This window comes from Phyllostomus discolor, chromosome 2 (genome assembly GCF_004126475.2).
Source record: "Phyllostomus discolor isolate MPI-MPIP mPhyDis1 chromosome 2, mPhyDis1.pri.v3, whole genome shotgun sequence".
Lineage (NCBI taxonomy): Eukaryota > Metazoa > Chordata > Mammalia > Chiroptera > Phyllostomidae > Phyllostomus > Phyllostomus discolor.
The window spans coordinates 147,758,103-147,785,148 of NC_040904.2; the positions used below are offsets into that span (position 1 = coordinate 147,758,103).

The window sequence follows — 27,046 nt, forward strand, 5'->3', positions numbered from 1 at the left end:
AATTTGGAGTGTTTTTAAGTTAGCACCCACATATCATTCTCTGATAGTCATTATTCTCTTCAAGGCCTGTTAGCCTCACTTGAATTTTTCACACATAGACTGCTAGACTAATTTTTTTTCTTATTACAAAGTCTCATTTTTTGCACTTCTGTTAAGCTCTACCACCTGGTGACCTGGAGGCTTGATACTGAACTTCTGTTTAATGCTGATCCTAATTAGGTGAAGCAGCTGAGCAACTAACTGGAAAGTTCTTCCTTTAGAGGTGAGAATCAACTGCGCTCCAGGCTATTCCCGGGTTAGGAAGAATCCAATCTGTGATTCAAATGTGATCTGATTCTGCAGGGCACAACACTACTTCTTAGCTTCTGAGTGGGCCTGCATTCATATCTTTAAATAACATTAAATAGGTTTTGGTATAGCTGCAAAGAGTCAAGTTTTCCTAATCTGATATTTTCTTACATCTAAAACAGTGAAGGCCCCTTCCCCGGTACTCCATTCCACACCAGGGCATTTGAAGCATTACACACAGAATAGTTCAAATTGCAAAAAATTAATGGAGTATATCATGTATTTCAAATCACATCTCAACACTTTAAATTTTGCTTCATAAGCAAAAAAAGTGTGTGTTAATTTGAATCAATCACTCACCTTCATAGCACAAATTTTGGGAACTAAATTTTCTATCATTTTCCCCCTTCCCCAAATTACTGCCTCTTCAAATATAGAAGTGAAATTTTCCAATTTTTTTGGCAAGTAGAAACTAATTTTCCTTTATCTTTAGTCTAGTTTCTTTATTGAGGTAACATGACTACCTTTGGTAAGTGACTATTGAAGCCCAAAATAGATTTTATGAGTGCTGGGAGAAAAATGCAAGCAGTTCTTTACTTTATCATTGGCTGATTAGCATGTTTGTTAAAACGAAGACTGTCAAAAAGCCCCATGACTCTCACTTCTCAGATAGGAAAGCATCATTCTAAGACAAGTTAAAGCAGTGAGTAGTTATCATAAACCTGCACTAATACATATATTTGTGTATTCCTATATTAAATACTTTTATAATTTAATTTATCATAATACAAATGAAAGCAGGCACTCTTTCATTTGTATGAGACTGTATGTGACTTAGGCTTTTATATTAATAAGCCAAATGGCAGAAGGATTCATTTAATTTTTCCATGAAGTCTACCACAAAACTCTTGTTATCTTTCAATCAATTATTTCTTGCTGAAAGAATATATATTTACTTTCCTTTTCTTCCCTTAATCTTTCTAAGTTTCTGATTCCTTCAAAGAACATTATAGAATAATCACAAAACCTAAATATTCTTCTCTCAGCACTTGCTTAGTAGGTAGCTCCACTGTTCCTATCTACTTGCATTGCCAATAGATTGGCAGAATATTCCAAGTTTAGATGCCAGATTAATTTGCAAGAAAATTCTGTCATGTCCTTCACAACTATGGAAACTACTGAACACCTTAGAACTGGATGTGCATGCGCATGGCTGGCTGTGCCAGTAAGCTCATTTGGAAGCAAACGTGGCCCCTAACGACATCAGAACCCTCCAGTGCCTTTGCATGCTTGGGAAAATTTCTGAGACACCTGAATCGTGAATTATGTTGACAGGTATCAGATGAAATATCTGATATGGCTACATATTTAAGAAAAAGAATAAAAAATAGTATTTTGGGTTCTCTGACATCCTGACTCCAGAATCCAAAGACAGCCATTCTTATGATTGTTAAGGGTGCCTACTTTCAGGCTTTTCAGTGTCAAAGAAGCACCTGCCTGTGTAAATTGATGCCGTCAATACCCTTGTAGCCTCAAAAGCAGTAGTTTTCATGTTCTTGTGATTGTCAGGATCTCATGAAGTGCTGCACAGAATGCAGACTCCCAGGCAGTCCTAGGAATGTGCAATTTCTAATAAAACATCTCAGGCGATTCTGACATAAGTGGTCAGATCAGGCTCAGAGCAGCACTGCCCCTGAATATGCAAAGATCTCCAGCAAGCTGCAGAAGGGACAAAATTTCATATTCACGAAAGGAGAAATACTAAGATAATTATTCAGTTCTTTACAGTAAAAGAGTATATTACAAATATCTGTTCAAGTAAAGTTGATGTATATATGAGCATTTGGGAGGGACTCTGCCTAAATAATTTAAATTATTTGTAAGCAGGCAAGTATTTCCAATTCTTGGGAAGCTCAGAGATCCAAGAACAAATCTCATGAAATCTCAGGCTTAGGTTCCAAAACAATTAGAGAATCAAAAGAATTGCAGTTTTGTGTCAAATATGACCAGACACTACTAATAACATTAATTATAAAATTGTTTTTCAGTTGTGAGATGCTAAAGAGCATAAATGTATATACCTATTCAAACATTTGTATTTGTATTCGGATTTTAGGCTATTTATTCTTTAAAAAGAATGGTTTATGCAAACCCAAATAATGGACAAACATTACCCACATTTTTGTAACTCAAGAGTGAAGGGTGTTTGCTATGAATATGGATCAATTCTACAGAACGATGTCAAAATATCACTGTTACACTTTTTACTTAGCACTCTCAGACATCAGACATTAATATTAAAACATTTTCACCCACGGATCTGAAACACAAAGGTGGCACCGGAAGGTTACATGTTTGCTTTTGATTTAACGAAGTACAATTTAAAGGTGTCTAAGAAAAGTTTGCCGTCCTCAAGAGCCACAGGCTTCCCTCAGTGCCTCAGGAGGTTTGTACTTCTTAGAAACACCTGCTATGGTACCGCCTCCTAAATCCTTATCCCAAGGGCAACACCTGCAACTGCAATTGCAAAAGATTCTAAATATAGCTCGAAGGAACAAGTTACCTCCCTCTCTAACAAGTGTATGCCTGAAGGAACCGTGTAGTTGAAAATTCAGGCATACATGCTAGGCTTTTACTGGGCTATCATCATAGAAAGAAAGCTGATGATTTCCAGCTCTTCATAGTAAAAAAAAATCCTGAAAATGCTTTCAAATTATTTTCAACATTAATCTGTGACAAAGTGTTGCATAAACTACGACTAATTTAGAGGCCTTTTGAATATGAATTGTTAAGTAATTGCATGCAAAAAGGTATAAAAAGAGAGGACTTCAAGGTAACATTCTGTGTCTCTCAAGAGAATCATTAGCTGATGATGACAAATAAGTAATTAGAGTTCCCAGCCTCTGAGATGTGAGAAACATAGTGATCTTGGGGGATGGCCATGAAACCTCTGAGTGAACTCACTCTGAGTCACTGTTAACAGCGCAAAAAGATATGCACTGGTTAGAAAGGCTGGGAGGGTAACTACAAGCTAATTTTCATGACGCCCGGTCAGTGGCAGATGATTGGAAGCATCTAGCCTACTACAATAAATCTTATTTGCAATAAACAGTTTTATCACTTTCAGAATTTCATATTTAATTATAATCCTTTCTCAAGCACATTGGGGTAACTTAACAAAAGATAAATAAGAACATAATCATACATAGATACTTCTCTCAAGTGAGTCAAATACAAACAGCTAAAGAATCATCCTTCTCTCTATCCCAGTGAGTACAATATAAAGTGCATTTCCATCAGTATTCTCAAACTTTTATTAATAATAACTTTCATGATTTCATTATAAGAAACAACTTAGAAAGAAAAATGTGTATGCTGAGGTATGTAGTAGTACCTTAAAAAAGAAAAAGGTGGGAATTAAAGAAACAATGAATAAACTAAACATCCATCATAAAATCAGAATTTATGAAGCCCTAGACAGCATTTGAGGTACCCAGGATCTTTCCTCAGGTTTTGCATTGTCACACTCAGCTGAATGCAGTGGTCCTATTAGCACCGCACCAGAGTGGGAGAATCAGGACCAAACATCCAGCCTGCCAATATATTTCTCACAAAAGGTTTCTAAGTCATTCCTTCTCCCTTTCCTCTATGAAGTTCAGCACATTACACATTTAAACAACCAGCTATCAAAGTAGGAGAAACAGCTCATCTAGCCAAGCTGAAGGAGCAGAGTTGCTTTTCAGGCACTTCACGTTACTGCAATGAGGGAAGAAATGATCAACACATGATTTGCAAGAGAAACTCTAAGCAAAATGCAGGAGAGCCATCTGGATGAAATAGAAGAAACTCTAGTAAAAGCCACGATGAAAGAAGTCCCTAAAGGAACTGATCACTATGACTCAGTCTGCAAACATTGTTTGTTAAGGTGGCTTTAACAATGCCATCAATCCTGAAACCAGAGCTCAGAAACATAAATAATGTTTAAGCATAGATTTGGAGTGTTCTCATTATTTACTTCTTCTAGAGCCATTGTATTTTCACTGGTTCATATACTAGGTTTCCAGTTTCCCTAACATATCTCAGATTTATAAACTCTGAATCAAGTTGATAAAAATGTACTGATTAATTTTTTAACATACATTCATCAAACATGCAGTAAGCACTAATGATGCTGCTCACCAATAATAGAGCGCTTCTAAGTGAGACATTCATAATCTCAAGATATAGGTCCTGGTGCTTTTTGTTAATAAAACACTAATATTTTAAAAGAAATCACTTCCATCTTATTCCTTAACAAAGTCTGCAAACTAAGTTGTAACAATCTGTTCTTGTGAAGGCTTTGTAAGTGATTAGACTCTTAATGGAGTAGTCCATGATAGAACTTTTGTAAATATACTACACAGACTAAACAAGAATGTTATGATATTAATAATCTAGTAAATGGGCATGTGTTCTGCATAATTGAATATTCCAGGAAAGTGATGACTAAATAAATAAGTCAGTGCAGGAGCTGCCCAGAGTGGTGGTGATGATGATGATGATGATGATGATCACCATCATTATCACTTGTCTCTGGAACTTCTTTGGATATGAACAGACTTTCCAAATAATTTTCATGTATTTTGAATATTTTGAGCAAAATACAATAGGGGTCCACAATCCAGTGATGCACACTTTTATAGCTTTTTAAAATTGTACTTGAAGAATGCTAATAACTTTAAATATACAAATCTCCCCCAGTGGTTACTACACTTGCACTGGCAAATCTTCCAAATTTCCAGTTTCAATCACATATGAAGCTAATAACTTCAGTAACATTTCTTACCTCATCTGGCTGCCAATTCCATTACTTCTCAAATCTCTTCTTTACCCAAGTTGTAGCATGAGCATTGCTATTGTAATAGTTCTGCAAAGGCTTTCCTCTAGTTTATACTTTTTCCTACTCTTAATCTCCTACCTTTAAGCCTTTCATGGATTTCCATAGTAAATTTTCATTCTTCTAATATTATTTACTATATCATGTGCTCCATGATCTTCCTAAGCCACACTAATTCTTCCCAATGTCTCCAATGTCTTCATAATATCTTATTCATAGTACCTATATCTGAACATATTCAATAGTTCATCATCTACAACGTATTTTTCCTACTAGATTATGAATTCAGTGAAAACAAGAAATGCATCTTGTTCATTTTTATATTTCCCAATCTAACAATGCTTTATGAAAACAAAAGACAAAACCAAACACAAATACCAACCAACAACAAAATAGGCACTTAGATATTGCATCTTAGTCACTAATTTCAAAGTTCAATTCAAAACACAATGACATTTGCAAGGCAATCAATTAATTGATCCTGCATGTGCCAGCAATGAAAATCAGAATATGTACATGCAGAAGCAGTGCCATTTCCTACAGAAACATACATCATGTTTAAAAATTAAGAAATAATATGACATTACCACAAACCATGTGCATAAAATCAAAGACCTTGACTGATAGTCCTGGATAAAGAGGAAGAAATAAAATGTTTTGAAATTGGAAAGCTCACACATAAAAACATGTTATTTCTTTAAAAATTGATGTATAAATCCAAACCATATCTAGTCATAATTATAGCAGGATTTTTAATGGGCTTTGTCAAATTAATTCTAAAATTATATTTAAGAGACTATGTACAAGATTTTAAACAAGCACAACAGAAAATTTCATCAACCACAGCATACCATGATGCTAAATTAATTGGAACAATAAGGCACTAGTGGTTAAAAGAACAGAGACCAATTAAACAGAATCACATCAATTCCCTGAAACATGAGCATGTGTATAAAGTTAAAGCTATCATTTCAAATCTGTGAATAAGGGAGTTCTTTTAAATAAGTAGTATTGACATAATTGGTTATAAATGTATTAATGTTAAAGAAAATTAGACAATGCATATATAGAAAATGTATATGTATAAAAGATGCACAAGCAAACAACTTCAAAACAAGTTATTTTTGCTTCCAGACTGTCAAAAATGTGAAAGTTATACTCTTCAGTATCAAGGTGGGTTTGAGGGAATTGAACCTTGTCATACATGGTTGATAGAGGGTTCAACTGGAACAGTCTTTGGTATACAGTGTGTAATATTTACTAAAAATTTTATACTCTTTGAACCAAGTATTCCACTTGGGGAAGCAATCCTATAAAAATACACATACATGCAGCAACAGACAGGTCAAGGATACTCACTGCAGTCTTCATTATTATAACCAAAAATCAGAAACAGTGGAATAAACCTCCCCAGACCTATTTTTATCAATGAGTCAGATAACAGAATAAATTTCTGTTCAGGTAAAAAAAAATAAACTGTACAAAAATGTAAATAAAAAATTGCCAGATTGATAGTGTAAATACAATTTTTACTTGTGAGGAGGGTAAAGTGTTGGCAGGGGAGTGGAGGAAAAGAAAACTATCGTGTTGTATTTCTCTTTTGTTTTAATGTTGTATAATTATAGAATGCATTAATGTGGTGCTTATCATTTAAAAACAACCATTAAAAGAATACCTAGAATATGTTTACTTAATTGTACACAAATAGTAACATGAACATTTATAGTTTGAATAACTAATAATTGATCATCAACTCATGCGACAAATACATATTGGCAATAGTCTTGTACCAAACATTAAATTAGGCAGTAGTAATACAAGAATGAGACAAAGCTCCATTCTTGAGTTTATCCAAGAATCATTAGGGATCCACAAAGGTAAGTGCTTGAGCTACAAGGTGACAATTGCTCTAACAGAGGTCTTCAGGATGTCAACTTACTGGAAGGACAGGTAAGGCTTCAGTTAAGGGGATGCAAGTGAAATAATTTTTTTAAGTGAGTAGTAACATTCCTGACAGACAAATGAGATGAGGGTGGGCAAAGTCACTCTGACTTGTGGTCATAGGTTGTGCCACTGTTTGGGGTTGAATTCCAAACTCCTCACTTAAAAGCTGTCCCATCTGAATTAAGTGACTAAACTGCTCTTTACCACTGTGTCCCACCTGTAGAATGGTTATAGTAATTATACCCACTCCATGGGAGTACAAAGAAAATTGAACAAGGCCATTCATAAAAGCCTTAGTACAATACCTGGAATATATGTTTTAATAAATATTTGCTATTTTCTACTTGTTACCTAAGAAGCCAAAGAGAGCATGATGTGTTCTAGAAACTGAAAGAAGGTTGATACCAGTTAGTAGCAAAACTATGCAGCATTTACAAAATTCAGTGAAATATAAATAACTGTTAACCAAGTAAGTGCAGGGCACTTACCTCAACATATCTGATTTCGTATTTCTTTACTTGCATCCTAATATAAAAATTATCTTATGATTAATAAAAGAAACTTTAATATATATTCAATGAGATTTGTATATTTTCCTAGTTAATTTATATAAAGGAAGATTAAATTGTTTGCTTTGAACATTTAAGGCTTCCACAGTTAGCATTGAAGGCTGTCTTACTCAACAGGAACTTAATTTTCAAAAAAATAATTCACCCACATTAATATTCCATTTAAAAATGACTTCTATCATTTAGTGCAAAAGGGTCAAAAGATGCCTTCCTTTTGATCTCTGACTGTCCTCTTTCTTTAGGGTATCACTACCTACTTGCTTTCTTACCATCATTTCAAATCCATAAGGATTCACATGAACTACTATTTCAAATCCTTTCAGTCTTTCCATATTGCCTGGCTCTCTTATTAAAATAATATTACTGATTATAGATATGTAACACATTATATATATGTATATATATGTATGTATTAACAGTAATATACATAGACAGATATAGATACCTAGATATACAACATGGGTTCTAAAGCCAGACCACATGGACAAAGCTGTGAGAACTATATAAATTACTATATGTAAAACAGAACAGTGTCTGTAACCTTATAAGGGCTTAATAATTATTAGTTGGTGACATTCTCTTTTAGTTCCCAATCTCATTTTCTCTCTCTCTCTCTCTCACTCTGTTTCTCTCTCTCATTTCTCTCTCAGTGTAATGTTACATTAAATACATTCTATTTCCACCGTAATTGCATATCTAACCTTCTGTGTCAAACTATTCTTCATATCATACCTTATACTTTCATTAATGTCTTCATGTCTTACTGTAGAGCACAAGCCACATCTCAATCATCTCCACAATCACTACTTCAGCAGGCCTCCCTTCACCTCTATTACTTCTAAATGTTTTGCCCAATAAGATGACACTGTGCTATGGAACCGCCCACATTTACCCCAGTTCTCATTAAACAACTCCATTCACCTGGTACAATTTCATTAGAAATTTCCTTGCCATTCAGTGAGGAGGCAATTCTGTACTTGGAACTCAGCATGCCGGGTCAGAATGAGGCACTAATACAGCATTACACATCAAGAAAGAGAAAATACTAGTAATGATTCTTGGCTTCTTTGTGATAACAGTAAGGCAAAGATCAGAGTTTTGTTTGTTTTTGAGAGCAATTAAAACTTCTTCTTTGTCAAGTTTTGTGCGTTTTACATTACATATTATTTATTTATACAAAAACCGACCTCAGTAACCTGGCACTAAACTTTTTGCTTCTATTGCTGTAACTATTTATTAAGCCTTCCATATTTAAGCCCATTAGTTTTAGTGAATTGGAATGTGACAATGTGTGATATAAAATTGTTAGTGCATGGAAAAGAAATTAAATTTGATCATATGTACAAATAATAAAAGCAGTTTTAGATCCTATGTATATAATAACGCTATTACTAAGACAACTTACATGTTTGTATCAGCACAAACATAGTTAACTGGTTTCACACAATTATCATAGGAGAAAATGTTATAAATCATGAAAACCAGGTAATAAAAATTATACATTACCTAATTTGTAGCTTGTAATATCATATTTCTAAAATTAAAACTGTAGTTGAATATGAAATACAAAATGTGTGAGTTTACTTTAATAGTCTTAAAATTAAATAGATTGCTTGTGCTTACAATCAAAATTATTTACAAGGAATTTTATTGATGTGAATATTAAAAATCAACAAAAATGTGGCATTTAATGACTATTCAAAGGCATAACATGATAAATCTAATTAAGACAATAACATAAATATTACTACAACTAGTACAATTAACAACTTCTGTTACAAGATTGATATATATTTTGTCCAAAGAGCTTTAGCCCATTGAATATTGATTTCTATCAAGCAGCAAAAGTTTTCCATAATGAATTAGATTTTTAAAATTATAAAAATATACACCAGTATATTCCAAATAAATTGCTGAAGCTTGAAGGTATTTTCCATCAAAAATCAAATATGGCACAACAGTTATTTTTGTAGAGTTCATTAATAAAATTGGGAAGAGATTATTAATCTCCAGAGTGTTAAATTGAACTTGCAGTGAAAATTGACCAACCTTCTCCTGACAAAAATACCCTGTGGCTGCTATTGATCAAGAATTTGGGACACTATTATAATTCATCTCCAAACACAAAGAATATGAGTTAGAAATTGTTTTAAAAGATTTACAAAGTGGGAGCCACAAAATGGACTTCATTTATTTAAAAAATTGTGTATTTATTCTTACATGTTTACACTTCAGTCACTTTCAAAGTACTCTCCATTTGATGCAACACACCTATCAAGACATTTTTTTCCACTGCTCAAAACAGTTTTTGAACTTGTAGATTTTGATGCCTTTTAGTGCTCCTGCTGTTTTGTTTCACCTCTTTCAAAATGGCAAAATATTTCCCTTTGAGGAATTTTTTCAACCCGGGAAACAAAAGGAAAGTCTCTCCAGGCAAGATCAGGTGAATAGGGAGAGTGAAGCACAGAGATCATCATGTTTTTGGTCAAAAACTGCTGAACACTCAGTGAGGTGCGGGCAGGTCCACTCATAAATCACCCATCATGAAATGGGCACAAGCAGTGAAAGAGCCTTCAAAAAAAAATTCACTGAAGCAGAATGCAGCCTCTCACAACACCAGCATGTACACTGATCCTGAGGCGTTCCTAGACCACTCACTTCACAAGGGAAGTCTGTAGTAGAAGGGGCAGCCTTCCTGAAGTTAATTCCAGTGGGTTTTTTGGGGGTCCCCCCTTATATTATTTAAAATATGCATACAATTTAGCACCTAGAGGATGTCTTATGGACATGAGTGTTATTGTGGAGATCCCCAGGAGGACATACCTGGCTAGGCTGAAGGCATCGTCGATCAAGCCTGCTCGATTACTGACAGAGAGAACCTATGAGGTCAACCAGGAGAAAATGGAGTCACTTAGGATTAAAATGGCAGATTCACATATCAACACAGATCTCTGATGAGTAAATCCAGTTTACCTCATGGTTCCTGATTAATTGATCAATTAATAACCTCCAATTCCTTAAATCATAGTTGACTCTAAAATAGCCAGTTTGATTGATGTTCCCAAGCAACCAGCTTCCTTTGGCCAAAGAAGTTATTCTGTGGTGCTCTGAAAATAACATTTTGGGGGTAGAACAGGTTTTAAACTTTAAGGGTTAAAATGGTATAAAGTATGTTTTCTTAATACCACATATTAGAATACAAATAATTTTAAAAGAACACCATCCTAAATACTTCATTAAAATCTACTCTTTAATCAATTAATCACTATATCGAGAATTTGCTAGAAAACCTTTAGTTGGTTACTTATTACCTCAATTAATTTTTCTTATAATTAACATTTCTGTTCTTGACAAAACTCTATAACCCATACATATTTTGTTTTTCAAAATATGAAACACAATCAAGGAATATACCACTGTATTTGTGTGACTGCTAGTTAATTTGTATGTGGATATGTGGCCAGAATAAAAGAAAAGGTTTTATGTGCATATCTACTTATCTTGTTCAGTGAGAAACTGATTACCATACAGCTCATTTGTTTGAAAGTCAGTGTGGCTCACTGCCTTTTTTTCTTGTGCTTTCTTGGAAGTACTAATAAATAACACTTTCCAGCATCATCAATAATGCTGGGAAAAGGAACCTCATTTGTTTGATTTTAATATCACTACATATAATTAGAACAAAGAGAAAATTCTGCTTATTGAAATCATTTCGTTAAATGATAACTTGATTATATTCTCCAGTAATTCAATTAAAGCAGACCAGTAAAAACAATCTTATAACTTACTTATTTAACTCCATCAAACAGAGAGAGAACTCCATTCACTTTTAATGTCAGCGTTTATTGATTTCAAAGAACCTTAGGTCTAATCATTTTTGTTGATGTCCTTAGGACTCATGCTTCACAGAAGTTACCTAATGTATGAAGTTTACTTAAAATTTATGTTTTATACAAATGTGCACACCTGTGTGCACAGGCACCACTGGTCTAATTTTTGTTCCTGGACACCAGAAAATGCATCATAGAAACTGTGTTATGTCTGAGTATGAAACACAACCTCCAAATCTCATTCTATTATCAAGGTTTTTACATATCTCACTACAACGTGGGTTTTATTTATTTTTTAAACACTAACTTTAAAGAGTACTCTCTTTAAGAAACCCACACAAAAGAAGAGTTTATACCACAAAAATTACTGGGTGAGCATCAGTGACCATTATTTGCTTAGGTCTGGAATGGGATGTGCTAATCTAATGCATGTTATACATATGTAATTTTCAAAAATGTATAGTAAAAAAATTTTTAAACATAAACATATACTGAACAAAAAAATCTAGTCTTTAAGGCTTCAAATAGCACTTCAACTTCTTGTCACCTTATAAATAGTATCTGTTGGAACATAAAAAGAAATGAGGCAAAGGAAGGTTAATTGAATTGTCCAAGAAAGCTGCAAACGGTCCACCTTGGGTCTCCTGACTTTGGTGTCTGTTTACTACATCATGCTCTATCGATACAAGATGATACAATGCTTTCACTGTACTATGATATACACTTTTCACATTATTATATTGATTCAAAAGGAGAGGGGAGAGCACTGAAAACAAGAATTAGAACAGGAATAGAACAGATGAGCTCTACTTCCACTTTTCCTATATATACATATGTAAATGTTTCCAACTTCAGCCATTGATTCTCTGTCATTTGCAATTTCCTTATCTATAAATAACCACATGGGCCAAATGATAGCATTTAAAGTCCCTTCTAATTCTATGATTAAAAGAAGGGGCTATTTTTCTTAGTTTGAGATTTTTACCTAGCTTAATCCATGGTACCTGGAAAAATAAATCTACCCTCTATTGCTATACAATATTAATAGCTTTCCAAGTTTCTGATCTTTTGTATATTTTTCAAAAATTTAATGTGTTTATCCACAAAATTTCTGTAAAATTTTAGAATATCACCCATTTTACAGATGTAAAAATAAAAACAAAAAAATTAACAAAATATGGCATTTTTAAAAAGTAATCTTATAAAGATAGATTTTAATTAGTCATGCCTGAATCCACTGAGAAAAAATTAAGACCAAAATATTGAGTATTACTTTATTAAACTCTTAACTAAAACCTGAAGGATATTATTGTTTGTGAATAATTTTATGCATGCCTTTGTTATAAATGAAATCTTTGGAAAGATGATTCCCTAAAAGATACATAATAGATTTTAAATATCTTTTTCCTTCTAGTTAATTATATCTCTAAATAGTTCTGAAGAACATTTGAAAATTAACTAATGGCAAGCAATGAATATTAAAGAGATCTTTTCTAGTGGTCTAATGAGGTACAGTAGTTGGTAAGTACCATAATAAAAAGTATGGAAGTTATATTTCAAGTGTTAGTAATAACAGTTAAAAATGACATTTAGAATGTATCCAAAATGGCATAAGACTTAACTCTGTCAAGGCACACAGTGGTTGGAACTTTTTGTTTTTATATTCTATGCATTATTTTGGAATAACAACAGAAAGGAGATTGGGCCTTTCTACGTAACACTGGCTGGTTACAGAACAATCAGAATTTAAAATGAAAATTCATTTCACCAGGGTAACAATATACAACAAACTCAGGTATAAATAACACATGCTGGTTTTCTCACTGGACTCTTGAAAATGCCTAAGGAAAGCACTACAGCATTATGCTAGTTTTTAATGTTACTCCTATTTTTCAGCATTAATTTTTCTTTTATTTTGAATCTTTTCTAACATTTGGCATTACTTTTATTCCTTTCCATTGCATTTTAAGTTATAGCCAGTCAGCACACAAGTTACTATATTTTAAATGTCTGCATCCTCAGTATTTCATAATAAAAACAAGAGATAAATCCTTTTGCCTACTTTTGATAACTTAAAAATTGGTTTTAAAACTACTTTTAGGCTATAGTCATCTATACCTTAACTTGAAATTAATTAGACATTCATTTAAACCACTTTAAAAATTGAAGTGTCAAGAGTTTAGGATGATTCAAATCAAATTTACACTCTACATTCTTCATGACTTTGCCTTTAGTATCTTGTGAGGTTAAATCTACATGATTGATAATGAACAATTATAAAAACACTGATTTGATTGCTATAATTGAAAGGTGATTTTTTACATATATTGCCAATAATTAACCAGGATATTTTCCTAATATTTTATGGATAAATATGTTTCATTGACATTAATTGGCTATTTGTGGGGGAGGAGGAAAAGTTACAACATACAGGGTTGGACAAAAGTGGGCTTACAGTGTTCTGTGGAAAATAATACATTGATTAATAAATAATAATATAAGAGTAAACTCTGTGTTTTTCATATCCACAACTGTATACCTACTTTTGTCCCATCCTGTATAAAAGAAGACAAGAATTAATAATCTTTTTCTTAATTTTTTCCTGATGTCATGTTTTTTTTTTCATCATCAAAAGGAAGAACTTCAAGGCAAAAGTGAACACAATTAGAATGAGACTGGACAAGGAAAACAGAAAGGCTACCTTTCTTTTAGGTCTTTCCTAAGAGCATCAAGACATATGTATGTATTTTAAAAGTTTCCAAGAAGCATTGAGTAGGAATAGGCATGCCCCCACAAATTCTTCAGCATTTTAACTGAGGCAATGTTTTATCAACTGAAAACTCTGCTGTGATTTAATGGAAAACGGCACGTTATATTCTGTAGGTTGAACAGTGCACAACTTCAGAGTGATGGGGTGTGCTATCAACTTCTGGTCCATGTAAATATCCTCTCCCAGAGTTATGCACGGCTCAAACTCTGTAATTGGGTATAACAATCATGTGTTTTCACACAGATGGTATTTTAGACAAACATATGGTTTCAAATATCATTTGGTTATCCTGATTAATACTGAAAGACTACAAATGAAAACAACCACTCAAATACAATGACCTGTGGCTATTGGTCAAAAAGAATTGTATTTGGCTAATTTGTGTGGCGTAAGAAGATATTGTGAATAACAGCATGGAAATAATTAGGGAATTAGAGAAAACAGACCTGGAAAATGTATCCCAAAAGAATCTGATTTGCTCTGAATCCCTGCACTGTCTAAAAGTGAAGTTTGGGGGTGATTCTGATGTTTGATCAATATGTTTGTGCTCTTCTAATTTTCCCATTTCTATTCTATCTTCCAACAAGAAATGTTTTACTTTGTTTCTAAAAAGCTATTCTTTTTCATGTTCCAAGCAATCATATAAAAGGCTGACTTCATTCTAATAGTTGGGTCATTACTATAACAACCCATTGCTTGCATTCATCGTCACATAACATATTGTGTAGATAAATATAACAACCACATGGAGGCAAAAGAGAAATATAAAGAAAAGTAATACAGTAAATGTGAATTCAGAATCATCATATAAATACTAACTCCAAGAAATAAAAAGAATAGATTATATTATGCAATTTAAAAGGAGAAACACCAATAAGTTCTTAAATAAGCATTTCAATGCATCACATATGAATGTTTTATATACAATATATATAAATGAAAGCATATATTTTCATAATCTGTGATTATGTGTTAAAATACAATAACATAAAATTGAGTAGAAATTCAACTAGAAATACAAGTGTTTATATTTCTAGTAAACAAATTAGATTCTGCTGTAAGAATATTGTCTTGTGTGTGCATGTATTGTGAGCACTTACATCTCCCTTATAATAGCAAGACTGAGGTGAATAAACAATGTTCATGTCATTATTTATTTCTTTGTATCTTACCTTATTTCAAAAAAACCCCAAACATGTGGCTGTTTAAAGTGATGCCTATGAATAGCAAGATAACAGCAACTGGCAGAGCATTTGAAAAGAGCAAGAAAAACAAAATGTTGACATACTTGCCCATCTAAATATAAATTAAATGTTACATAAAGAACAATCATTGTTTCCATGCCTCTGGTTCTATTTTGTTCACTTGTTTGTTTTTTTCATGGAAACAAGGAACAGACTGACAATGGCCAGAGGGGAGGGAGGAGTGGGATAAGGGGGTAAAGAAGGGGAAGTCTGTAGGCAAGGAACAGGTTTAAATAACCCATGGATGTAGACAACAGGGTAGGGGTTGGCTGTAGGAGGAGGGCAGGACAGGGGAAAGCAACAGGGGAAAATTGGGACAACTATAATAGAACAATAATTTTAAAAAAGAATAATAATCAGAAACAAACAAAAGAGACAGTTTCTCACTCTAGAATAAAGGATTTAGATTGGAGTCAAGAAATAGCTTTCTGATAGTGAACTGAAACAGGTCACTACGTTACTTGAAGATATTTAGAAATAGAATAAAATCTCATCTCTCTCTGCTCCTTTAGAATTGATCCTACGTAGGGTAGGGGATAGTTTAAAGACTGATGAAGATCCCTCCCTTCTGCCCTATAATTATCTAATTCTATGAAGAACATTGCCTCACCCAGTCTTTAAACAGTCTCACCTGGTAAAGAGAATATAACAGGAAAATGGAATTAAAAATGTGACCTGTATTTCAGTATTCGGTACCCTGCTTTATTGGGAGTTCTGATTATAATTCAATTATATTTGGGATTAAAAAGTGATACAATTTGAAATAGCTAAAATTAGTACTACAACTACTTTGAAATTTTCTATTTACCATCAAAGACAAATAAATTATATATATATAGATAGATACACACGTATGCCAACTGAAATTAGACTGTGTAGAAATTATACTATATTATACTTAATTTTGTAAAGGTGATTATGATATTTCTCTACATTCTATTTTAATCTGCCTTTATTCACATTTTTATAACATCTGAAACCAGAGGTTAGGTTGCTAAATAATTATTTAAAACCAAACAGTTCCTTGCAGGAGGATATATACTTTACCTGATTTGTTAGACACCCAAATAATTGCTTCTGAAGACACATGGCTTCTATTTCCTACCACAATAGTTAATGGAATCTGCCACAGGTAACTACAAAATAAAAGAGAAGCTTTAAGAATAAAAATAGTTATAACAAATAAACAAACAACATGTATTATGCACCTTCTTTGTGATTTTTATTACTCTCTTTAAAGAAATTAAAAAATTCCTTACTTATAAAGGTAAGAAATATGTCAAAAAGATGAATTTACTCTCTCTTTTCTATTTAAGATTTCTTTATTTTAGAGGGAGGGGAAAAGAAGGGAGAAAGAGAGGAAGAGAAACACCAACGTGAAGTTAACTCTCCCAGCACCCCCTGCCAGGGACCTGGCTCACAACACAGGCACATGCCCTGACTGGGAATCGAACCCTTTAGTTTGCAGGCTGGCACTGAGTCACACCAGCCAGAACTGAATTTACTCTTTCAATGCCACTAACCAGACTTGGCCTCTAAGAGTTTTAATTTCAATTTAAAAGGAGGACTCCCTATAAAATAATTTATCTTGGGGAAAAAAACAGATTTGCATTTGTATTAAGAATAAAAGTAGATAAAATTTATAAATCTGAGTCACAGTATTTATTGATTATGTCTAATAGTAACTCCTTTCTACTTGTTTCTATATTAGATTAATAGACATTTCAGTGGTTTCATGCATTTACATTTCGATATTCTCTTTATTTGTCTAACTCTTCTAAAAGATACAATTAGCATATTCTTACAGAAAACTTAATATAGCACACCTAAAGCACAGTAACTACAAAGTAAAAATAATCAGATACCCCTAAACCCAGGTGAATACTAAGAACACTGTCGGACACACTTAATGCTCTCTTTTCTGGAATGCAATCTCCAAACTGACGTGTAAAATCACCCATCAACAGGCAGAGATCAATCATGAGTCTCAACTATTGTAATAAAGAGAAGCATTCTCTAGAATTTTACTTTTTATAGGATAAAAATTGAGGCCTATGCTTGTACATGGAGTAATATCAATTTAATCTCAGATGAGTAGCCAGATACATGTTGAATCATTTTACAATAAGTTCAGGGACTAAATGTTTCTTTCCCTAAAATATAGTCATATTATCCTGATCTGTCATTGAACCATTAGCAACAGGGTAAGCTAACAACATCCAGCATGGAAAAAAATATATTTTATTTTAATAATTTTTCTGTTAAATTTATTTGGATGATATTGGTTAATCAAATAATATGGTTTCAAGTGTATAATCCTATGATACATCATCTGTATGTTGCATTTTGTGACTACCACCCAAAGTCAAATTTTATCCAGCCACCACTTTTTGAACCCTGTTACCCTTTACTCCCTCTGAACCCCCTTCAATACTGTAACCACTTTACTGTGCTCTGTGTCTATGAGTTTTTGTTTGTTTGTTTCTCGTGAAGGTTCACTTACTGCTTTCCGTTTTATGTGCTATGTATGACTGAAATCATATGGTTCTTGACTTTTTCTGGTTTATTTTACTATTTCTTATTTTTAAAATGTAAAAAGAGATATTGTGTGAGCTCCATAAGTGTGAGAGTGAATGCAAAGCTGAGAATTTTTCAGCGAACATGTCTGGAGTTATATAACTAAAAACAATGAATGTGTTCTGGGGGCTGTGAGAGGGCAGGGCATGCCTCTAACTCTGTCACATGGAATTGGATTATTTTATCATTTCATGTTTTGCATTCACAATAAACAGAACTCAGCAATAGTACATGATCCAAATGGAAAACTGAAAGAAATTCATAATTTATACAACTGCTATCTCCAATAAGGAAAGTCGAAATAATATGTTTAACATTCTAAGTTTTAAAAATGATATGCTCTACTTAATCAGTTTGTGAGTGTCAATTGTGTGGACACATGACATGATAGTGCAGTGGATTCCACAAAATAGACCAGGAAATAAATAATCTACAGAAGCCAAACATGCCTTACTTCTTTAGGAAGATGTGAATGAATGCAACTCATGTAAGGTTTTTTAAAAAACCCTCCAAGATCCTAACATAACATTAGGAATATGCCACCAATGTTTAATGATGGATTTACTATGAAGAAAACACAGAAAACTAATATATTTATTTAATAGTCATTCTGTTTAAAAAGACTCTTTTTGATTAATTGGAACAATTAGTTAAGAAACAAAACTGTCTGGCTTTGGATCTGATTTTAAATTTAAACTATGCACATATTTTCATACATGAGATTTTGCAAAAGCCTGGAAATTCCATAAACTGTCATTGTATTAGATTGAGGTAAAATAAAAGGGACCAACTAAGTCTATAGGTAAGACCAAGGTTAACTTTATGCACTTGACTTTTTAGTACCTATTCCCACATTCAGTTGGGTCAATAAATTGTGAACTCAAGTGTCAGTTAAAGGACATGAGATATATAAAATTAAAGATGTTAAAAATCCTCAAGGATCAATGTTCCTTTTATATCATGGTTTTAAACATGTTTGTGAAACATTATTTGCCCCTAATATAACCAAATAAAGGATAGATAAAATTGGTATTAAAGCTTCGACCACAATGTCACAGTGAATTAAAGAATCAGTAATACAAAATTGAATACTAAATTTCCAACTGCAAGCCATATTTTTTCAAAATAAAAAGTCATTTGTAAGATTAATGGGATGCCATGCATTATCTTATTGTAAATTATTTTAGATGCCAAAGTTCAAAATCATCTATATGGTTTTAAAACTCAAGTACAAGCAAAGCTCTATAGAAGTTCCATATAGTTTTACAGCCTGGGAGAAATTTTTCCTTGAAAGTGTCAATCTAATACATCAGATGGCTGTTATAGGTTGACAGGGTATTTTTGTTCAAAATTTGTTCTGCAATCTGCATCCTTTATGTTTTTCTGCCTCAGTGATGCTTGTATCAGACTGACCATTTCCAAAGGCATAGCTGAATCACTCTAACTTTGCTACAGTCAAGTAGTTTTTATGTACTTCTGGCGAGCCCAGAGGTTATGCCTAAACAGGTTTCAGCATGGAGACAGGCGGTAGATGGTCAGAACAAGCATTTGGTAGCTATGAGGAATCCAAGCTGGATGAAGAATGACAGACCCTGACATTGTGGAGGGGTGATACGTGCTGTCTGGGTCCAGAGAGTGGATGGCAAGGGCAGTTTGTGGAAGACGAACTCATGTATTAGTTAGGGGATTTAAGACAATGCTTTTCTAAACAGGATTCCAAACTTAGTCACCAGAAGTATTAATAAATTTCTCAATCACTTCTTCTGTAGCCCATCTTGGAGCTAGGCTACTTGGAAATGATTTCTCTTCTTAGCGATCACAAAGAACACTTAATCATGCTTCACACCTCCTAGATGCTGGTGAGTGATAAAGTCAGACTCTTAATATTCCAAAGTAGTAGAAGACAGCATGACAGACATAATTCAGACACCTTGTTTTACTTACTAATTTTAACCTCCATCCCTCTTTGTTTCTCCAACCTCTTATCAGGGCACCAAATAAAAAATGAAGTTCAGCGATAAAAATCTACTATCTTTCCTTGGCTCAGCCTTTAATAAGACACAAAACGCTAAGAAAATGTCAAGAAAAAAATAAATACTTGGTGCTGAATTATCAGTAATTAAATGAAAAAGAAAGTTAAGTATCAAGAATAAAAATTCTATGTGTGTGTGTCTTTTTAATGGTTTGAAACACTAGAAATGAGGGAAGAAAATAAGTGGTATTGATACTTCGACCATTTAGAAATGAATTTGGTTTGAGTTTCTTTGGCTCAGACACTGGTCTAGTGTTTTTTTTCCTTTTTTTTTTTTAAACTTGTCTTTCTGGATTGTTAGTTTCTGTTGTCATCTACTGTACTGATCACAGTTTGCTTAATTCCATTTAATCACATCAATGCATCTTTCTTGAATTCAACATTTACAGGGAAAAACAATCACACATTATTCTCTTAAAGCATCATGATAACTTAAATTCTGTTTTCCTAAACAAAGTAACTTTGATGTGCTATAATCTTGATGGTTAAAAACATCTGGAAAGGGGAGTAAAAGAAGAATCAAAATATAAATACCATAATGTAAATAAAGAAATCAAAACTACATTTTGCTTAAAATATTTCAGAATAGTGTTATCAATGCTTTTTAAAATATAGAAATACAAAATAAAATGTAAGAATAAAAGAATTTTTTTCATGGAACAAAGTGTTGTACCTGTTATTCTGGAGTGCAAGTCCTTTAGTTTTGGTACTGATGTCATAAACAAAATGCTGTTGGGTAATTATTATCCATTTCTCCACTGTTGTGTTTCCCAAGATGGTGATAACAGGATAACCCATCTGGAGTGTCCACTGATCCATTACTTCTTGTATATTTACATACTTTCCATTTCTTTTTAAAGCCTTTATAACCAAAATTGTATACATTAGTTTTATAAACATGAATTATAAACATAATTACATCCAACCATTTTCATTTTTACCTTTATGTTTACCCTGAATATAAAAACATTTAAAATCAGTGAAGCTAAGATACTGTTAGAAAAATTCATCTGCTAGCCTTATCTTTATATATATCACGTTTCATATATATCAGATTTCATATAAGTTTTTTACTTAATGGAAGATAAAACATTTTATTGTTAAAGCAAGTGTGTGCAGCATCATTAAGTATCTGCAGTATGTTTAGTATCAAATTTAAATTTTGTATTCTCATATCAAAACAATTTTTAATATTTAAATATTTCTTTAACATGAATATCTGATACAATATTAAAATCATATTTCAGAAGTATTATCATGTTTAAAGTAGGCAAGATATCTTTTACTCCTGCCTATAGTTTAAGTAACTTTGAACACCATTATCTTTATAATATATATGTAATATATCAAAAATAAAACAAGAAAGCAATATGATAAAAAGAGAAGTATAAAAAACAAAAACAAACTCTTAGTGTCAATAAAATTTATGACTGCTTTATAAATTCAGTTCAAGTATTCAAGAAGAGGTTTTCACATCCAAGCTTCCTATACGTTACCTCGGAAAGAGTATTCCAGAGATCATTTCTGGCTGCATTGCCATACTTATGAATGGTTAAATAATCCTACGAAGAATGCAAAATTGTGATTACAATTCAAAGGCTATGCAATTTCCAGTAGACACTTTTATTTCTCAGTGCAATTAATCATTTCCATGTGTTGGAATTGCATTAACAAAAAGAAAGACATGCAGAAAAATGAAGAATCTCATTTTGAAATATTCCCAAAATATTTAACTCTAGTGTATTTCTTAAGTCACCAAAAAAACTCTTAAAAATTAATCTCTTAAAATTATTTTCATAGCCCTAATCACTCCTTAAGGATTTCCAGGGTCAAAGATCTTCCTCTGATTTAACAAGTCAACTTTGGGCAATTTTGAAGAAACTATCTCTCCAGTGAAATATATTAGGTGAAAGTTTCCCGTAGGCTTTTATGTTGACAGGTTGAATTTTTTTTTGTTATAGAATTTAAAAAAGAGGACCCAACTGAAATATATGCAGATGTGAAGAGGAATTGCTTTGCCAAAAGGGTGATGATTATCTCTACAACCTGTCAAGTTTCCTAGTCTTTCTGCAAAGAACAAGCTGCCTAATACAAAGTGATACATACTTATTTCTGTGAGTTTGAAACACATACTAATATTTAATGAGAAAGAGTTGATCCTAAGTTTATTTCATACTTTGGGACTTAGGACTTCCCATTTCCCATTTTCAATCATGTGTAGTTCAACCTACATACTGATTCGTGTCTGCTCTTTTCTGTGAGGCATGGTTATGTCACTGTGAATGTGCTGTTTAGTCATGGCTATTTGGTGTTATGTTTTTCTGAATCCAAAATAGAAAATCGTGTCTTATTTTATAAAACCAAGAGTCACTTTCTTCATCTGAAATTCTATCATCTCTACAACGTGTAGGTAGTACACAAAATGCTAATTTACATCACAGTACTGAAACTAAAAAAAAATGCTGACTACTTTCAGTATTTTATTTAGAGTAGAATACTTTGGAGATAATTAAAGTTGGGAAAGCAAATTTTCTGAAATACAAATTATAGCACCTGTGACAGATTCAGCTTTGTCGGCAACTCACAGCCTAGCAAATGGCAACTCCCACTTAATCAGACTGCGAGAGCTACAATGCCCAACATTAGCTTAGCAACCACAAAAACGTCATCATCATCAGGTGTTATGAATAATTTTGTTGAAGAAACACAACCCAGAATAACCTCTCTGAATCTCAATTTTGACTGAACATGCCATATGAGGCATTTTCAATTAGTACCCAGGTACCTGGATTTAAATAAATCATTTCAGATTTGTCAGAATTATCTTTTATGATTTTGCAGCACTTAAATGAATAAATTTAGGAACACTGAATTATAAAATATAAATTTGAATTTTATTTTAGTGATTCTATAATAAAAAGTATTAAAATTAGTACTATTTATTATTGATTTTGGTTTATGAACAGTACTGCTAGAATAATCCAAAATAGGAAACAAAGGAATACTACATGGACCTTGAAAGGTCGCATGTATAAATATACAAGTTTCTTCATAGATGGGTCATGAAAATCCAACTGTTCATGAGATGAGTTGACTGGCCCAATATGGATCAACAACTTGATCTCTTGATTCCATCCCCAGTTAAGAATTAAGTACAAATTTACATCGCAAGCAGGCTGAAAGAGCAATGACCCAGGCTGAGGCAGCAGCTTCCATTGCCCACCTCAGTGTTCAGGGCAACAGCATGCCTTCTCAGACTCCCTGCAGTCCCGATGTTCCAGCGTCATTGGAATTCAACCTAGGTCCACTCTTATTCCACCCCTCAAAAAGCCCCAAATGTTTTCATTAGTTATTTTAGCCTTACTCTTGCACACACACACAAAGGTCAAATTTTAAATTAAGGTAATTTTGCTTTGTCTTTGTAGGATTACAAAGAAAGTTTAAGAATAGTGAACGTGTTTGTTTGTTTGCTTGTTTTTCTGAGAATCGATCACTTATCTATTTATTCACTCCACAAAATGTACGGTGCACTTTCATTTGCCAGGTATCTTTCTGGGTGCTGGGGAAACAGTGATGGAAAAAGGTTACTTAGAACAACTGTGAATACTGGGATGTGATTTGTGGAGGAAGGCTTGTGACTGAAACTTCAGAAGTCTTGGTATAATAACTACTTGACAAGATGAAGTCAAACATTTGGTATAAGGTTAAATATAATTTCAAGTTCCTTTCAAACCTACATTGAATATAAAAGTAGCTAGAGTTATAAATCTAAAATGGAAATTTGTTTATATTATATGTATGAAGGTCAATCAGCAGGAAATTTGACATTATGATATGAAGTAGAAGAATGTTTTAATATTAACCATTAAAAGAATTGTGGATTTTTTACACAAAGTTTTTCATTAGTAGCAGAATGTTGAAAAGAATAAAGCAAAGATAACCATTAAGACACTCTTAAGGGACATAACTCAAAATGTAAACTGATTAAAAGTGAAAAGCATATTAAGCAAAACTATATTCTCACACATAAGTTAAGGCTAGATGGCTGCAACGATCCTGAGCATCACATTCAGACACAACATGGCACAGAGGAAAACAACAGAATTTCTTCCTGAGAATATCTTTTTTTTTTAAGTTTCAAGAAAACTTCCCTTCAGATGCTGCATCAAAGTTCCTATGTTTCCCCTTTGTCAGAACTGCATCATGTGCTCCAGCCAAAATCTGTTCAAGAACGTTAGGGAGAACTGTGTTGAGCCAGCACTAGGCAGGACCCCGTCCTGTGAAGTATGTGGTTGTGAAGAGGGTGAGAACCTGAACAAAATCAGAATTCGGGTTAACAAGAAAGAAGAGGAGACTAGCTTCTGGGTAGATGCCCAACACTTTTCTCCAAGGGGGCAGGAGATGCAAGTCCAGGGCTCAGTGATGCGGAGAGGCGGGGTCCCTTCTACTTAAAAGACTAGTCTGGAAAATGCCGGGTATATTCAGGCATTGATTTTTTCTGACTATGTGACAAGAAGGTTGAAGCAAGGGTGTGAAATATTGTTTCTTTCTGTTAAGAATAAAAGTACCTCAGAAAATTTGTAGTGGGCATATTTCACTCTTCTGGCTTCCCAGCACTTAAACACCACTTTTCTATGGAGGCAATAACTCACCATGGCATCGTGGAGGAAAGTAAGAGTTCTGCCTCCCACTTGAAATGGAAAGAATCAACATTCTAAATACTCCCTCTCTAATCTCTCTAGCTAAAGCTCAGACATGTTCCCTGGCCTCAGAGAAGTCCATACTTCATCCCAGAACTACGAGTCCTCCAGGAACCAAGAAGCAGGAATAACTGAAAGATTACTCCCTATGACGCTGACAATTCAGTTACAGAGGCAGCCAGCCATACTAAAAGCAGCAACTGAACCAGCCAGTCCTGCAGCATGAGTTTGACTCGGTGTCTTAAATTCTGAGTCTCCCTTTCTTCCTGCTGTCTGTTTTCTAAGCCTGATCCTTCAGCCTTCCAGATGATTCCAAGGGCCAACCTCCATCCTGCCTATAAACTCTTTATTTGGCCCGAGTTTATTTCTGTTGCTTGCAACCCCAAACCCAATTTACACAATAGTAATGGGAGATGTACACAAAATAAATAGACATTTTACATTTTATTAAACCTCAGGAGGAAAAATAGAAATTATTTCTCATAACTTATACAAAATGAAAAGCAAAGAACACCCAGGATTGTTTAGTAAATCTATAAGTCTTTTAATGTGCTATTAACAGTAGGGATTGGTGGAGAGAGGTAGATATTCAAATATTTTTAAAAAGAGGCAGAGAAGAAGGGTGGAGAAAAAAGTATGAAAGTTCCATGGACAGGAGTGCACATGAGTAACAAAAACAGAAACCATGCTAAATTTTGTCTTAAAGAAAGCTGCTGGAGTAGGTGTTTTAAACTGAGAAACATAAGCTCTAAAATTAAAAATTTGTGTGTACATTATTATGGTCAGGTGAACTTGAAAGGATCCGTGGACAACAAAAAATAGCAGATTAAAAGCTGCCAGATCACAGCAACGCCGCACGAGGACTGGAGGGAGAGAACCCATTCGTAGCCTGATCCATGCACTTCAGGGGGCGTTTCCTCTTTCCCTGACCTTGAGAAGTGGAAGCGAGGATACTGAAGCAATGATGGATAAACAACTAAAACACAAGAAAGCTAAACTGCAGATCAAGATATTATTTTGCTTAATACTTGGAGACTTTTCAGAGATTATGTGATTAAGTAAAATGCGTAGCAAAACATTGAAAAAAGCATTATGCAAAATAAAATAATCTTTATATTTTCATTCTATTAGATAAGAATGAAGGATAAAAAATATAAATAACTATTTAACACTTATTATTAAATTATAACAAATTTCCAAGGAGGACACCCAGTAAAATGAGAACCATTGACAAATTTTTTGAGGTTTAGCAGTTTCTCCACACCAGACACAATTACAAATGAGGTGGAATTTAGAAGAGAAAGTTATTCAAATACATAAAACAAAAGTAGTTGAAAATTCCGTTATATATATATATATATATATATATCATTGTTTGCATGCCATTGTGATTTTCATTTTTTAAATGTTTAATCTAAATTTACTTTTAAAAGTAGCTTACTTAGATATAGGAGTATACAGATATTTCTCTTGGAACAAAAAGATATTTTATATGTTTTAAAAATCCATTACTCCATCTACACAGTGTAAATTTTGTAAAATCGGTAGATTTTCTTAAGGGGTTGCAAAATACACCAGATAATATTTTTAAATCAAAACAATCTGCAAGCACATGAAAGATTTTTTGTTGGTCTTAAATTATAGACTGTGGCATATTCTCACATCAGTTTACCTTTTTTTACGTATCTCTTATTTAGTAATCACAGATCTTGCCATCAATGCTGCAACATGCAGGAATATCACCCAAGGTGCAATACTGCCGCTGTTGAATTTGTACTCCACTCTGGAACAACCTGACAGGGTCCTACACTCGTCAGTGAAATAGTGTGAATGTAAGTCTATAGGGGTGTCCTGGGGTACTAAAATATCCCCACCTCTCACTTTTGCTGCCAGCTTGAAATATTCCTCAGACATAAAATAAATCTATTGGTGAAACTGAAGATTGCGAATTGCTTTTTCCAAATGCTCTGGTAAAGGGGCTTTGACCACGACAAGCTCACAAAAGAGATAAATTCTATCCTGGCTGGTGAAAATACACTGCCTTTTGTAAATCACGATGCCTGCTGACTGTAGGTCATGGACATGGAGTTCCCCATGTCCACTACTTTTCTCCTCAGCCCCCAGTGTTAATTAATGACTAATGGAGAAGAAAATGTAAGTCAGTTGAGAAAGAAGTGGCGTGTTGAGTCAGAAAAACTAAAGAATTCAGACTGACC

General features: G+C 33.4%; 1 protein-coding gene across 1 annotated transcript in view; it reads right to left on the reverse strand.

The window, feature by feature from the left end:
• Nucleotides 1-27,046, reverse strand: part of TRHDE (thyrotropin releasing hormone degrading enzyme) — a 368,798-nt gene that overhangs the window by 63,381 nt on the left and 278,371 nt on the right. The window contains exons 8-12 of the mRNA XM_028532432.2: nucleotides 21,627-21,692; nucleotides 20,804-20,991; nucleotides 16,569-16,657; nucleotides 10,651-10,784; nucleotides 10,501-10,556 (exon numbers count right to left, since the gene is read on the reverse strand). Coding sequence (XP_028388233.2) covers nucleotides 10,501-10,556; nucleotides 10,651-10,784; nucleotides 16,569-16,657; nucleotides 20,804-20,991; nucleotides 21,627-21,692 — 533 coding nt within the window. The remainder of the gene's footprint in view (nucleotides 1-10,500; nucleotides 10,557-10,650; nucleotides 10,785-16,568; nucleotides 16,658-20,803; nucleotides 20,992-21,626; nucleotides 21,693-27,046) is intronic.